Source organism: Bombyx mori, chromosome 11 (genome assembly GCF_030269925.1).
Source record: "Bombyx mori chromosome 11, ASM3026992v2".
NCBI classification, from domain to species: Eukaryota; Metazoa; Arthropoda; class Insecta; order Lepidoptera; family Bombycidae; genus Bombyx; species Bombyx mori.
Window position 1 is genome coordinate 14,665,638 of NC_085117.1, and position 16,071 is coordinate 14,681,708.

Sequence of the window (16,071 nt, forward strand, 5' to 3'; positions counted from 1 at the left end):
GACCTCCGCATCCACGTCCGCGAGCCGCGCGGGTTTTGGCGCCCACGCAGCAACAGCGGCCGCCTCCATAGGACATCTCATCCTGCGTTTTTGCCACGAAAGCGGTTTTTTTATGTTTGTTTTAAATATAATTTTCGTTGTAATTGATAGATTTTCCAATGTTACTATACAGTATTATGTATTGGACTATGGCTACACGGTGCAGCACTACCATTAAATCTGCAGGTTGGATAGTCACAACCACATTTACAAAAATAAAAGGACAGCTACTCAAAACCATGTTATCTTAGAAATAAATATAACCAAATTTTTTTCACTCCTTAACAATATTAGAGAGGGTAAAATAAAATAAACGTAAATCGAAGACTTTGGTTTGTTTATTAAATTAATTAAATCGTAAATAAAAATCTTTCTTCTGAACACACATCCAAATACATAAATTAATAAAGTTTGTAATAAATTAATTTGGTCCCGAAATAAATATAAAAATAATTTAAGGAAAATGTAAAGTATAAAAAACAACAACATTTAAACAAAAAAAAGTACTGATCAATTTTGGCAATCGTTAATGGACTACTTACATTTATTGTTAAATCTTAACTGAAATAAATATTCTAAATGTACAGGGCACATTCAGTCGCACAAAACTCTCCAAGCTCACCACAGTCTCCAATTCGAATTCAACACTATTATTTACATTAAAATTATATGTAAACTACGGAACCAAACACACACTTGGATATACAGATTTGGATTTAGACAAATCATAATCTTGTCGCCTAATTAAACTATAAAGCAAGTCTAAACCATACAAATCTCACACAGAAATAATTATGGAATGTAATATAATATTGATGGCATCTCATAAGAATCTCGATCACTTCGATTTCTGGTAAATAAATACTGCTTAAAAGAACATGAAAGAATAAGTCGGGTGTTCTTGCATGAAATGAGATCACGTTCGACGAATTATTATTTTCGTTTTCACTACACATTTAGATATTCTAGATCATTAGCAACACAGGAAATCACATCAGTCACCATTTTCTAAGTACAATTTGTGCAGTAATAATATAAATAAATGCGAAGTCACCAGAATTGAGTTGCGGTCCTTGATTCAAATAAATGTATATAAACGATATCTAATACAATCTCGTTAATTAATACGTAGTCGCGATCGATATTTTCGCACGAGTAAATTTATCCTAATTCCTATATTTGAAATTACTAAGACATTATTATTTTTATAATATTTGACTTCAAAGAGCTAATTCATACTTATGACTAGATTGAGCCAGTATTTTTAAATAGTCCTTTAATTCACTAAGAACTTCACGAAAAACTGACGCAATTGATACAAAAATTTTAGGAACAATGGAGATAATTTTATTACTCGGTTAAATCCAATAAAGTTCTGAAAAATAATTCAATCAGTGAATCGTTTAAGTTTCATTATTATCTTAGGTCTAAGTTTTCGATAAATACGTTTCGTTTTGTTTCGTTTGAAGCTGGACTAAAGTCACTAAACTCTAAGCTATGGGTCAGATGGCACTCGTACGCTATCAGACACAGCTCAAGCCTACCGTCGGGCGTCGTCGCGGTCGAGGTTCGCAGGTGAACACTTTACAGGTGTATTTATTTTCTAAATACTTTTGAACTCAATATACCTACTTTCGGTACTCAATTCAATGTATATGAAGAAATTTAGAACAAGGCAAGAAACAGCGTTACATAATAAGAAAATAGTATTGAGTCCCGAAGTCAAAACAGAGTATTCCGAAATGGTAGTAGCGCGTACATTTTTATAGTTTACTGTAAAAATAACGTTAAATTTACAAACAGGTACAGTTCGTATTGTGCCCGATTGCGACAAACAAAGTAATAAGAAACTAGGCAAAACAATTTGTGCATTACCAACAGACAAGGAAATAGAAATCGGGGCGAGGAACTTAACAAAAGGTACATCGTCCCGCAAGAGTGGCGCGAACCGGGCGTTTCTTTGGCAGACGAGCGGTGAAGCTACTTCTTCTTGGCCTTTTTCTCGGCCTTCTTGAGCGCCTTGAGGTGCTTCTCGTGCGCGGCTCGTAGTTCTTTGAGTCGTCGTTTCATGCGGCGCCGCTCGTCCCCGGGCAGGCCCAGCAGCTTGAGGTCGGCGGAGCTGAGCGCCAGTAGTAAGGCGCCGTCCACGCCGCGGGCGGCGAACGCGCCAGCGTGACGCTCCAACCCCTCCCCCAGCCCTGACACCCAGTGCCACACCTAAAATGTTTTAAGAACCATTCTGAAATTACTCACAATTATTTCAAATTCTTTTCAAGTCTTTTTAATATTAACAATGAATGTTACAGTTTCTACAGTGATATGGATCCGTCGATAAAATTTTAACGAGCCTTTTTAGTATTGAAAATTAATTTTTTCTCCTACTTACGCCGAAGGTTCGGTTTTCGTCCCGCTGTACAGGGAAGAAAGTATAACCTTTTCTGCCTGGGTACAAGTGCGCATGCGCGTTAGTGTCTACGTCTGCTCACACGCACCTAAAATTCTCCACCATTGTTGTGCTCGGGTAATTTGCAACATTGTATTTAGTGTAAAAGTGAAATAAACAAAAGGCAATAAAATTTAATAGTGAAGTATTAAACAAAGATGAGATCATCAGAGAGTTCCTATTCAATTAGTAGTAGTTTATAAAAAAAATTAAAAACAGTTAAATTGTTTTTTTCATGAGTACAGGGGGAGCACCGCCCCCCCTGCCCCCGGGCAGGGCTTCGCCCCTGGGCCCCGGCTCGGTACTCCACGAACTTTCGGCTTGGTAGGAGAAAAAATAGTATGCGCACCGCGGGAGAAAATTTGGACATTCCTCCCTTGGTGCACAATGTACTATAACAGCTTGTACAGTGACATGGATTCGTCGTACAAAGAAAAATTCTAACACCCGTATCTTTAGTCGTTTACACGTGCTTAACTCGACTCGACTCAACCTCCAACGCGCGTTTTGGTATGATTAGTCGTAAAAATAAACTCCACTCAAACGTCCTTGGAAAAATTTCCAACTGGAGTGAAGTAAGCGAACTGTCAAGTGAAGGCACGTCGTGACGTACCTTGAACGTTCCTCAAGGCTAGTTTTCTATCAATGTCCAAATAGTATGTGGACCGCAAATGGAAATATATGATATTGTTGTGCAATGGCCTGGATCTGTGCATGATTCCCGCGTATTTTGATAATTTAAGTTTGATAATATTTAATAATAAAGTAAATAGTTCGAGGTTAGACATTTGAAACTCTTTATTTTATTTACCTACATAACAGACATATTTTGCTTACTACCTGATAAATAAAGTCAATGCGATTATAAGTTTTATTTATATAATAATAAACTGGTGGTTGTGGAAAAGCACTTCAACAACACGATGCAACCAAAATCGCACAAAAGCGGCGAATAAAAATACAAAGCCGGATCCGAAATCTAAAATAATAATAGGTTAGAAAATAAATAATACACTTTCAGATTTACCGCACGCACACATATTTACGAGTTCATCTAGTGTCAAACAGACAGCGGCAGCTTGACTTTGACATTAAACAATGACCACAGACTACAGAACTCTATGGGTTTGATGCTAGCTTGATCAAATTTTCATCATTATTACCTCAGTTGAGGAATATTGTAATGGTCGACTAAAAATACCAAACTCGAGTAAGTTTGGAGGGAATTCTCGAGCATCATCGGATGAGTTAAGAGTGGAGGACTATTTTACGAAACGTCTAAAGATACGGGCATTAGTCCTTCTTAAAACTTTCATTAAATATACTTGATCGTGTTTAGAAATCAAGTATCAATAAGATAAAAATTGATGAAAGAATTTGAAGATAAAGTTTTATAATAATTAAGGAAATCTCTGTCGTACAGTAAAAGTATTTAATTATTCATATATGTACTATAAAAATCCTAATATTAAGTCATCTAAAGTTTGTGCGCGTGTGCGTGTGTGCGTATGTGTTTGCGTGAGTGCAGTACCTGTTGTTTGGTCCACAGGTTGACGGCGTGTTGTTGCGGCGGCGGCACGAGGCTGGACTCGGAGACGGCGCTGGACAGCGGCTGCCACGGCACCTCGCCGCCGACTACACAAGCCGGAGCTTTCTTCACTACAACCACAACCCAATGATGCTCAACTCTCACTTTCTTTTATATTTGACTAATTTCATTGACTCGTCTAATTTAAATCCTTCACAAGTGAGTATATCGAGCTTATTATATTTATTTTATAAAAGATATTTAGTAAAGCAATTTCTTTATTTAGCTGTACTTAGCTCGTTTGTTGGTGGAGATTTAAAAAATTTAAAAGAGAATTATTTTAATTTTAATTGATAATTTTATATTAATTGACAGAACCACTCCCGAAACATATAGCAAGCAACACCCAATATTATTAAGCACCCACAATAAATAGATACAGTTAGTACGCAACAAAACTACTCTGCATGGAAGAGAAATGTTTTGGAGGATGTGTGACGTTTCAATGAATAATATTAAGATCGGCAAATATCTCAAAAACGATACCTTTAGGCTGAATATAGTGTTTAATTAAATTCGACTAATCTATGCTTTTGTTCTAAGTGTGATGTTTATAAATTTTGAAGTAAATAGATACAAAGCGTAATTACCGACCGTATATATTTTTTTTTTTTATTGCATAGATGGACGAGCTCACAGCCCACCTGGTGTTAAGTGATTACCGGAGCCCATAAAAATCTACAACGAAAATAACGCAACCCACTTTGAGATATGAGCTCTAAGGTCTCAGTAGTTACAACGGCTGCCCTACCCCTCAAACCGAAACGCATCACTGCTTCACGGCAGAAATAGGCGGGGTGGTGATACCTACCCGTGAGGACTCACAAGAGGTCCTACCACCGGTAAAGGAATTATATTGGTGAGTAATATGACGGCGGCGCGTCGAGACAGTACTGGTGGTAGGACCTCGTGTAACAATACTGAGACCTTAGAACTTAAATCTCAAGGTGTGTGGCACATTTACGTTGTAGATGTCTATGGGCTCCAGTAACCACTTAACACGGGGTGGGCTGTGAGCTCGTACACGCATCTAAGCAATCAAAAAAAAAAGAAAAAAAAGAGACGTGTGTGGTCTGGTAAGTATGCGTGTGTATGGCGGTGTGTGTGTGCGTCTGTGGGCACCTCTGGCGTTGGCCTCGCTGACGGCCTGGCGGATCTCGTCGACGAGCTCGTTGGTGAGTCGCACGGGGTCGGGCGGCGAGGACACGGCGAGGCGCCGCTCCCGCTCCGCCAGCACTTGCTTCAGCTGCTCCGCCAGGGACGCCGCCGGTCCTGCGCCGCCCGTACGTACACGGGTATTGTTTACGGAGATCGCCGGACGAACTCATCCCTCACAATACCTCACATGGCGTCGAACAATTATCGGTAGCAATATACACAAGGCCCCAAAGTCTTGGTTGGTTTGTATTCACAGCTGTCTTGCCCTTATCACTACATAGTATAAAACAAAGTCGCTTTCTCTGTCCCTATATCCCTATCTATGCTTAAATCTTTAAAACTACGCAACGGATTTTTATGCGGTTTTAGAGTGATTGAAGAGCAATGTTTATATGTATAATAACATCCATTAAACAGTGGAGAAATCAATAATAAAATACAGTTTTCGAAGCGAAGCGAGGGCGGGTCGCTAGTAACTAATATATGACTGGTTACATGTGCCTTACCGTAACTTACATACATAGTTATCAAGTTCCAATCCAAAATTGGACTAGAAAGAGGATATACAGATAATCGGCCCTTAACAACCTACCCGCAGTCTGTCCGTAATCAAGACGCTTGCAATAGCACCGCAATAACGTGAACTCATTATTAAATTAAAATCGTGTAAGAACTTGTTAAGAATAGCGTTAATAACTGACAGACTTTTGTAGTTTTATTATAAAAAGTTAAATAGTTCATGGAGTCGATCAAAGAATTTTAATTTTTAATCTGTCTAAAAAAATAAACTCTATATAATAATTAATTTACGGAAAATGAAAATTGCTACGTCAATTCCTAATCCTTACAAAAAAAAATTTTACCATATAACACTATTTTTTTAAATATTTTTTCAAATACAAGCATTTCTGTTATACGTCACATCATGTCATATTTAATTTTCATTATATTAATTTTCACAATTAAATGAATCGTATAACATACAATACCGGTCAACTACCCTCGTTCATTGTAATTTTTTTTTGTTTGAAATAATTGCTATTTGCTACATAAAGGTCATCGGTAAACATCTGGTGGATACACCAATAGTATTAGCAAACTGACACCTATATACCGTAGGATGAATATATATTATTATATATAATAATAAATTCATAATATATAGTATAATGAATCTAAAGAATACAAAAGGGCCTAAGTGAATTTTAAAAACGTACACTGAAGGTAGTGAAGATTGCTTCTCGATTGTTACCACAAACATAAAATACAAATACATTGTCTGGTGAACTCCTGCACTACACTGAGGCACTGTGCGGTTACTTAAGCTAGCCAATGTGAGGAAACAGACGCGTAGTTAAACACAACAATGATAAAGCCTTTTCAACACTATAAACGTGTGCTGTATTTATTTGAAACATTTGAAAATGAAAAAATCATGTTTTTTTTTTATTTACTTGCCTTATCGTTAACACAATTTGTTTGACAATCGAAGACATGAATGGATGAAGGGGTTAAGTACCATTTTTAAGATTTTTGAATTTTTACATTGAATGCGGGTGTTATGTGCCTATAAACCATATTAGACTTTAAAACTCCGCATTTAAAGGCTATTTTTAGAAATTGCATGTGTTGAAGTAGTTATGTTCGAAGAAAAAGTACAAGCAACAAAAGCTTGTTGCCTGTTTTCTCAAAATTAACAAATTGTATCATAAATGCCCTTCATCCGCTCATGTCTTCAATTGTCTGTCTCGTGTTAACTTAGTTCTCGGTCTTAACTACTACTATTATAATATTATGTCTTTGTAGAATTACAACACACGTCTATATCGTTGGATACGTGTAAAAACATGTTAATTAGTTAGGTAGTAGAAGAATTAGGTACCTGATAAGGCGTGGTGCCGGTGTTCGCGTGAGTACACGCCGTCGTCCGTGGCGCTCCCTATAGAGCTGCCGCAACTCTGTCGGGTTTCTCTTGTCTGCGAACACAATTATCAACGATCAAATTAACAAAATTCATCAAAACAATGACGCTACGTCTCATTCGCGTTGTATTTTGGATTCCAAAATTACGACACACGTCCCAATTCTTCAGGCACAAAATATTTGTAAGCAGTCGTATCAATCAATGACAAAAGACAAACAACCTTTATTATACGGTTTTACGACATTTTAACTATTTTTATTGGTTTTATTGGTTTAATTTTAAGTGGATTCACCAGCTTTTTTTTAATTGCTTAGATAGATGGACGAGCTCACAGCCCACCTGGTGTTAAGTGGTCACCAGAGCCCATAGACATCTACGACGTAAATGCCGTCACCCACCTTGACATATAAGTTCTAAGGTCTCAGTATAATTACAACGGCTGCCCCACCCTTCAAATCGAAACACATTACTGCTTCACGGCAGAAATAAGGCGGGGTGGTGGTATTTACTCGTGCGGACTCACAAGAGGTCCTACCACCAGTCCCACCGCGTACTAATGAATTGTCACTTACAGCGCCAGTGTGCGTCGGTGCACCCGAAGTAGACTCACTCAGGGACTCGTCCGCAGAATCATTGTAGGAATCGTCTAGACCGTCGTACTGTCAACGAACAATCAACAATTTAATATTACTACCGTTCATTACATAATTATTTCTTAACTAACGATTTAAATAAAAATAATTGACAACAATCAGATTGTTATAAGTCATTCATTACCTTAATCGGATCGTGATTACCAGACCACATAATTAGTAAATGTCTTACCGGTTGAAAGCTAGTAGAGCGATAGATAAATTTAATAATATTTATTATTATTATTAATATTTTTCTCACCAAAGTTTTTTATTTATTGTTTAGGTGGGTGGACAAGGTCACGGCCCTCCTAATGTTAAGTGGTCACGGGAGTCCATAGACATTTACAACGTAAATGCGCCACCTACCTTGAAATACAAGTTCTAATCTCAGTATAGTTACAACGGCTGCCCCATCCTTCAAGCCGAAACGCATTACTGCTTCACGGCAGAAAGAGGCAGGGTGGTGGTACTTACCCGTGCGGACTCACAAGAGGTCCTACCACCAGTATATAAAGCAAATTATAATTTTACGGGTTTCACTTTTATTACACGATGTTATTCCTTCACCGTGGAAGTCAATCGTGAACATTTGTTAAGTACGTATTTCATTAGAAAAATTTGTAGCCGCCTGTGGGATTCGAACACCGGTGCATCGCTATATACGAATGCACCGGACGTCTTATCATTTAGGCTACGACCACTTCAAGTAAAGGCAAAAAAAAAAAGAAACATTTTAACTAAAATCTCATTAGTTTGTACGGCAATCGTTAGTGACGTGGTGTGCAGTACCGAGCTGGCGTTGCTGAGCGAGTGCTGCGAGTGCGGCGAGTGCGCGTGGTGGCGGTGCCGCGCCAGGTCGGTGCGCGCGCGGTGCCACGACGTGTCCAGCAGCGCGCCGCGGGGCACCGCCGCGTCCAGCGCCCTGCTCGCACACACCACGTTACACTTCACTTGTATCTAACTCAATACCATAACAATCACGATACAAAGATATAACATTACTAGCCGTACTCGCCCGATTCGCTGGCCATTTAAAATTAACTTTATTACATATTTATTGTTATTATTATTCGGGAGTCCAACACTCATATTTTCTACATGGAGACCAAGTTTCAAGTCAATCGGATGTATGGTTCAGTAGTTATAACGGAACATCCGTAAAAACCACTGTAGATTTATATATCAGTATAGATTAATTCAATTATATGCAAGTGTGTTTTTAGGTATTAAATTTTACTTCATAAATGATTACTACTGTAGCCATCATACAAACACAAGATATTTGACAAATGCCTGCATCTCGCTTACGACATTTTCAAGATAGACTTGCATATATACAAGTTTCAAACAACCACATTAGGACCGTCGGTCTACCGAGCAATATCACCCGCTTGGTGGAAGATCTTCTCTTTGTCGTATATATCTCCACACTACTTATTTTTGTATTTGGAGTCAGATGCCTTTTTCTCCACCTTAACCCATTAGGCGGGGTCGGCACAGCTAATTTTTCTCTTTCATTCTCTTCTATCAGCCGTCATCTCAACACTCACTCCTCTCTCTCTCATATCGTCATTCATGCACTCCATCTATGTCTTCTTAGGTCGACCTCTTCCCCCTCTACCTTGCACTACCATTTCCATACATCTCCTAGTCAGTCCAGTTAGATGAACACTGATGACAACTTCAAAATAATAACAATAACATTGGCAATAGTCATTCACTCTTTCTCTACTGAATAATCACCCTCGTCATTAAATTAGAGCCTCTGACCTCGGTCATTAGTGTGTCAATACTCACATAGAATCTGTACTGCCGCCCGTTGCTGCTACTGTTGCCGTTGGAATTGGCGTAGGAACAGAGGAAGACGTGACTGTAACTGGCAGTGGAGGAATCACCGTCACTGCGTTCCCTGGCGAGGACGTTGTAACACTGGATGAGGTCACGGCACTGGATGACGTCACGGCTGGCGGTGACGACGCGACCGGCATCGGAGGTGACGAAACAACGACAGGTTCGGCGGTGGCCGTGTTCGCTGGTAGTTCATCACATGATGTCGCTGTGACGTCACCGAGGTCAGGCGGCTCACGACGCCGGTCGGACTTATCCACTTTAGCGTATTCGTCTTCGACAGGAGACAGATCCGACAAGTCACTATCCGAACTCCAAGGATCTGTGAAGGCGTAATTGTCTTTTAATAATAATTTTAGACGAAATTATTATTAATTGATTAATATACTATTTTTCATCTAAATTAATACATACTATAGTCGTAAACTACTTTTATTTTCCAATGACGCTTTTTATCCACATTGTACTCTAGGAATAGTAGTTAACTTTAGAGACATTTTAAAATCAAATTATATTAGTAGGTTTACATTCGATGTAATATTCCAAAATAAGGCCTCGTGTACAATACGACCGATGTAACTTGGCGAGTCCGAACTTCGCGCAGAAGGCTGCGCACAAACGTTTTTAGGAACCAAATGGTGGTATGAGCAACGTGCGCGGGGCGGAGGTCTAGGCTAGGGATTGACTCTATGTAAACACAATCGTCCCTTTATTCAATCAAATATCGCAATCGATTTTTATCGGTTTGGAATTTATTGATTTTTGTTTATATGAGATAATGAATGAAATAGATTTACAAACATATTGAATGTTGTCGTTAGTAAACGAGACTTCATCTTTAATAAAAAAAAAAACTAATAACACTTTATTTTCTTGGTTGAAAGACATGATTTAGTTGAATATCAGTTATTTATCAACAACTACTACAATAGGGACTGTTCGTGAATATTTTAAACCTCCTATAAAATGGAATATAAATATATATTTTTATATAAATTTTAATAAATTTGAAAAAAAATCGATTAAACAACATCCTCAAACACGCATATTGGACATCCCTTTTCTTGACATCGTATAAATTCGGTAATTCTCGGTATGCGGTAATGTGTCTCACTCACACGCTAGCATTAGTGTCGTGTTCGTGTCGCTATCTCTGTCTTGAGTACGGGCGGCTACAAAAGTTTTCATTGATTTGTTATTATTATACTGTTTTTGTTTAGTGCTCAGTTTTTTGTTTAGTTTTAAGATTATTTGTGTTTAAATTTGTTTTAGTATTGAGTGTCCCTTGGCATTTATACTATTCGTTAACAAAGATTCCACCAAAGCATAATAGTGTTTTAAATCGACGGCCGACAAACATAATTTTTGATTTTTTTTTAAAAAGAAAAAGAAGAAGGCGTAAAAGATGTTGACAGTTTTATTTAGAGTTGCTAACGATCTGGCAACGCACAGTACAGCGGATCGCAACTGAAGGCAGTGTTCGGGCTTACTTTCGAATTAATTTAATTACGTTATTTTTACCGCTTTCTGTCTTAATTTATTATTCTTTTATTACCTCTCTTTAATTTATTACGTTATTTTTATAGCTTTCTCTCTCATAGTGTTTTGATATTAATTTTATTTGTACTTGGTCCCTGTATATGGAAATTTTAATTCGTATTTTGATTTAAAAAAATTAATGCTAATAACACTTTTTTTTACGAGTGTACATGCGCGAAAGTTGACCTGCGGCTATATTCAGACTCGCCAAGTTACGTCGGTCGTACTGTAAATCGTTTGATATATGGAAAAAAAATATATATATATAAAGATATATGATAAATGTCACAAGATTGTATCGACAATACCGACTTCGCTGATTTCTAATGTAATTAAAACATTTACTAACTATTGATGAGTAAAGGATCCGGATCAGGTCTGCGTGGGAGAGGCGGCGTCTCTCGTCGCGCCGACGGCTCGTGCGGCAACATAACCGGAAGACCAGCCTTCTTTTGGGTTTCCTTACAAATGATATATCATGTTTTTGAAATTTATTCTTTTTTAAATTAACACACAAACACAACTTCCATCAATTACATTAATCTTCAATTTTTTTTTAATACAAATATAATGATGCTGAGTACCGTTTTAGTTTCATGTAGGAGTGGGTGATATAAATCGTATATAGATTCAATATCTATATATCGCAGAAATATCGTTGAATCCGATATCGCCGCGCACGAAATCTATATATCGATATCAGCCGATACACGATATTGCTCGATGTGATGGCATCGGCATATCGTACCGATTCGTGAATCGAAATCTATATATCGATATCAGCCGATACACGATATTGCTCGATGTGATGCGCATCGGCATAACGTACCGATTCGTGAATATCAGCAATATTCGTTTGGTTCGTATCGAATCGGCCAGAGTGAGCGTACGATAGGGATATCATGTGATGAATGAAACAGAAAGAGGCATTATCCATACAATTGTAAACCTTATATTTAAGTCCATATGTCTGTAGATTATTCTTAGCGTATCAGCAGGATACAATTTAGGAAAGAAGTTTCAACTTTCGACCCTAACTTGAATGCAGTATAGCCTATTTGCACCGTTGAATTTAATTTCACGCGCTTTGACCTTGAACTAGAATTTTTGGACAAGTGTTTATAAATACTTAAAAGTATTTTGTGTTTGATTTTTAAAGTACACATTTTTCTATTTTTAGTTGAATCCAAATAATTGAGTTTATTTCTTGTGTTTGTATTAAACTGTTGAAATCTACACTCTTTTGGTATATTTTGTAATTTTAAATTAAGACACAAAATACTAAAAACTGAAAATAATGTAGCCAGTCCTAAGCCTGGTAAAAGCATGAAGGAAAGTTTTTTTGATATTTTTATTTTCATGTTCTTTTTATTACTTTAAGATCATATTATAAATTGATATCAGAAAACCAAGCGTATAACGTTGACTTAAATCTATATCTACTACGATATTATATCAGCGTATCGTTTCAAATCTCAAATATCATAAGTCGACAAAATCTACTAGCATCCATCAATATATAGATTCAGAAAATATATAGATTCAGTATCCGATATTGATACTCGATATATAGATACGATTCGATACGCGGCAAAACCGATATTACCCACTCCTAGTTTCATGTATAATAATTAAATTGAATTTACCAGTCTGAATTACAAAAACATGAATGAACACACTTATAATTATTATAGAAATGCTATTAAAAAGTCATAATAAATCAATGATGACTTTTTAATAGCTCTTCTATAAATATTAATAGATCAATTAATAATTTATCTGGGATTATCATTCATAAAAGTCAATCTGAGTTAAAATATTCAGCAGACAAGTGTATCTCGTAGTAAATCAAAAGACACAAAACAAACCATAACTAAACAGAAAGAGGCATAACATGAATGTAAATAAAAATTTTAATGCAAAAATTAGACATTAAATTATATTGATTTTATGTGATTAATGCATCATGCATCAATAGTTTTTTTTTCTTTATTTATAATAATCATCAATCATTTTCGAAAAATGATCATAGTACATGTCATTAAGTCTTTCATTCATTAAACATATGTTTGATGGAAAATGTGTGTTTTGTCTGTTCTTGTTTATAAGTGTTTTTTTTTTTATATTTCTTTAATTGTTAGCACATAGTTAAGTAGCAAGTAGCACGAGGGTACGTACGAGCAGCAGCACCTCGAGCCTGGCGACGCGGTCGTGCAGCGCGGAGAGCGCGGCGGCGTACTCCCGGTGCGCTTCCCGCAGCGCCGCGCTCCACCACTCCTCGCGGGCGCGGACCAGCGCGCGCGTGCGCCGCCACTCGCGCAGTGCCCGCCGCGCCTGCCCACACAAATTAGTTGTATGATGTAATGAGATGTTAAGTGGTTAACGGAGTTGTCCATGGACAACAACAACGTAAATGCGCCACCCGTCTTGAGATATGAGTTCAAAGGTTTCATCCAGTATAGTTTGTATAACTGTATTGTAGATATTTATGCGGTTTAAAAATAAATTTTAATAAATTTGAATTAAAAATAGTGTAAGAAAATATGATTTTATTGTAAAAAAACTGGACACAGTGCAGTTGTACCTTGTCGTACTTGGTGTGCGCCCGGCGCGCGGTGTCGGCGGCGGCGGCCAGCGCCCTCCGCAGGTGGTCGTCGGGCGCGCGCTGGGAGCACCACTCGCGCACCCGCGAGCTGATCTCCTCGCTCGCACCGCCTCCGGCCTCCATGCCCATCAACTGAACACAACACATACGTCATATATTTAATCGTTAAGCTGCTTTCAGACTACGCTATAATATAGTGCCATATAGTATAGCGGCCTAGACTTAGCCAATAATATATCGTCTTTTCGCATTAAAAGTGTACAATTTCCTAAAATATTCGAAATTGAGTTAATATGCGGAAACATTTGGTATCACCAGTATTTTTTTTCATAAATTTATACTGTCAAAAGAGCATAGTTTTAGTTTTTTTTTTAGTTTACCTATGTTTTGAATACTTTTAACAAAATTAATACATAATTTTATCTTACTATATAAGACAGATAATGTAACTGGTAAAAAATAAATAATAAATATTGCAAAGACGATAATTATTAAAAACCCATGTTAAACAATCACATGTTAAACCTTTAAAACACTCTCCAGTAAAATTAGTAAGTTTTGAGATTATACAGTTTTAATGCGAGAAGACGATACATGTAGTACAATACAGTGTGAACGTGTCCATAACAATGTATAGTGTGCGATATTGTTGTGCTATGAACTATATGCTATTATATTATAGCGTAGTTTGAAAGCGGCTTTAGTTTTTGAATATCTATAAATTAATATGTGAAGCAAAAACTTTGTACCCCTTTTTACGAAAATTGCGCGTCCGGAGGAGTATGAAATTTCCCACGCTTATAGAGAATATAAAGAAGTAGTGCAGATTAATAATATTTTTTTAAATTATGCATAAAAAATACATTAAATCAATAAAAAAAAATTATTACACACGCTACCATGTATTTGACACACATACGCATGCATATTATTTGTTTATTGTCAAATGTTTCTTATGGCTTATAGTCTGTGGTCAAATTAAGAATAGATTAAATATGGTGACTTTTTGGCGGGAACGCGAGTGAAGTTGTGCGATTTGTTTTTTTTTGTCTATTTAGTGTTTCTTCAGGTTTAAATGTGTAATAACGGTGGTTTATTAACTATTTAATATCTGTAAAAGTGCACAAATGTGGGAAAATCGCTGGACGTAACTTCTCTGGATCCTCCAAAAAGTCCACTGAAAAAGTCTCAGTAAATGACCACCATTTTACTGAGATTATATTTCATCCCATATCATCTCATTACATTTCATTTTATCCCCGTTGATTTATGTCTCAAATTAATCATCTTCATAATTTCATTTCACTCCATATTATCATATTTCATAAAAATAACAATATAAATTAAAATAAGACATGTCTTAAAGGTCTTAGTTACCAGGTCATAAAATACCTTTAAAAAATAATAGATTAAATATTGTTCGTCTTTATTAATATTCGTCTAAAGTGTAGTCTTGGTGAAGTCTGTGATTAAAGAAGTATAATAATCTTTGACAATAGAATCATAATAGTGTACAAACTTATAATTTCAATTAATTATAGTCGAAATTCGACTACGGGGGGCCACTAGTCTCAATAGATCAAAGATCATTGATGGGAATCTGCAAATCCTTTTATTTCCATGCATTATTTTATAATACATTGGACCTATATTATTAATTTAGCAATAAAAAATAAATAAATAAAATTTGTCGTAACATTGAGCATTTATCAACGGTATACTTGTTTCACTTACTTCTTGCAAAAACGACTTGAGCTCATTGATATCTGGATGTCTTGAATGCGCGGCGTCAGCGCCGGGAGGCTGACTGGGCTCTTCCTCTTCAGCTTGCTGCCGTCGTTGACGTTCACGAGTCGCTCTGTAATTTAAAATTTTTTTTGTATTAAAATAGAATGTGCCTTTAACTGGTGGTAGGACCTCTCCTGAGTCCGCACGGGTAAGTAAGTACCACCACCCCGCCTTCTGCCGTGAAGCAGTAAGTAGTGCGTTTACGGTTTGAACTATACTGACACCTTAGAACTCATCTCAAGGTGGATGGCGCATTTACGTTGTAGACGCCTATGGGCTCTAGTAACCACTTATCAACAGGTAGGCTTTGAGCTAGTCCACCCATATAAACAATAAAAAAAAAATGATGTCGCATCTTCATCACATCACAATTGAATGAATTGATTTAGGAACGCATAAAAGACAAACGCACTATCTTTCAATTTAATTTATATGGATCAATTAAGATCACTAACTTCAAATCACGCATAATATCTGACCTTATGCCTTTAATATTGCCCTACA

General features: G+C 37.0%; 1 protein-coding gene and 1 long non-coding RNA gene across 10 annotated transcripts in view; one reads left to right on the forward strand and one right to left on the reverse strand.

Annotated features, from left to right (window-relative positions):
• Window positions 1-359: 359 nt before the first annotated feature.
• LOC101746875 (neurabin-1) overlaps window positions 360-16,071 on the reverse strand; it is a 60,135-nt gene continuing 44,423 nt past the window's right edge. For 6 of the 9 annotated variants that reach the window (XM_038014214.2, XM_038014213.2, XM_021352398.3 and 3 more), the window contains 11 exons: window positions 15,514-15,637; window positions 13,759-13,911; window positions 13,353-13,508; window positions 11,524-11,635; window positions 9,585-9,957; window positions 8,577-8,709; window positions 7,725-7,811; window positions 7,111-7,204; window positions 5,193-5,342; window positions 4,014-4,141; window positions 360-2,256 (listed from right to left, as the gene is read on the reverse strand). In XM_038014214.2, the coding sequence (XP_037870142.1) occupies window positions 2,020-2,256; window positions 4,014-4,141; window positions 5,193-5,342; window positions 7,111-7,204; window positions 7,725-7,811; window positions 8,577-8,709; window positions 9,585-9,957; window positions 11,524-11,635; window positions 13,353-13,508; window positions 13,759-13,911; window positions 15,514-15,637 (1,747 nt within the window). In that variant the 3' untranslated portion in view covers window positions 360-2,019. The remainder of the gene's footprint in view (window positions 2,257-4,013; window positions 4,142-5,192; window positions 5,343-7,110; window positions 7,205-7,724; window positions 7,812-8,576; window positions 8,710-9,584; window positions 9,958-11,523; window positions 11,636-13,352; window positions 13,509-13,758; window positions 13,912-15,513; window positions 15,638-16,071) is intronic. The other 3 variants (XM_021352399.3, XM_038014217.2, XM_038014216.2) reach the window with 3 other exon arrangements.
• On the forward strand, window positions 4,089-4,664 carry LOC134199728 (uncharacterized). Its single transcript, XR_009974342.1, has 2 exons — window positions 4,089-4,229; window positions 4,386-4,664. It is a non-coding gene; the product is annotated as an uncharacterized LOC134199728 (long non-coding RNA).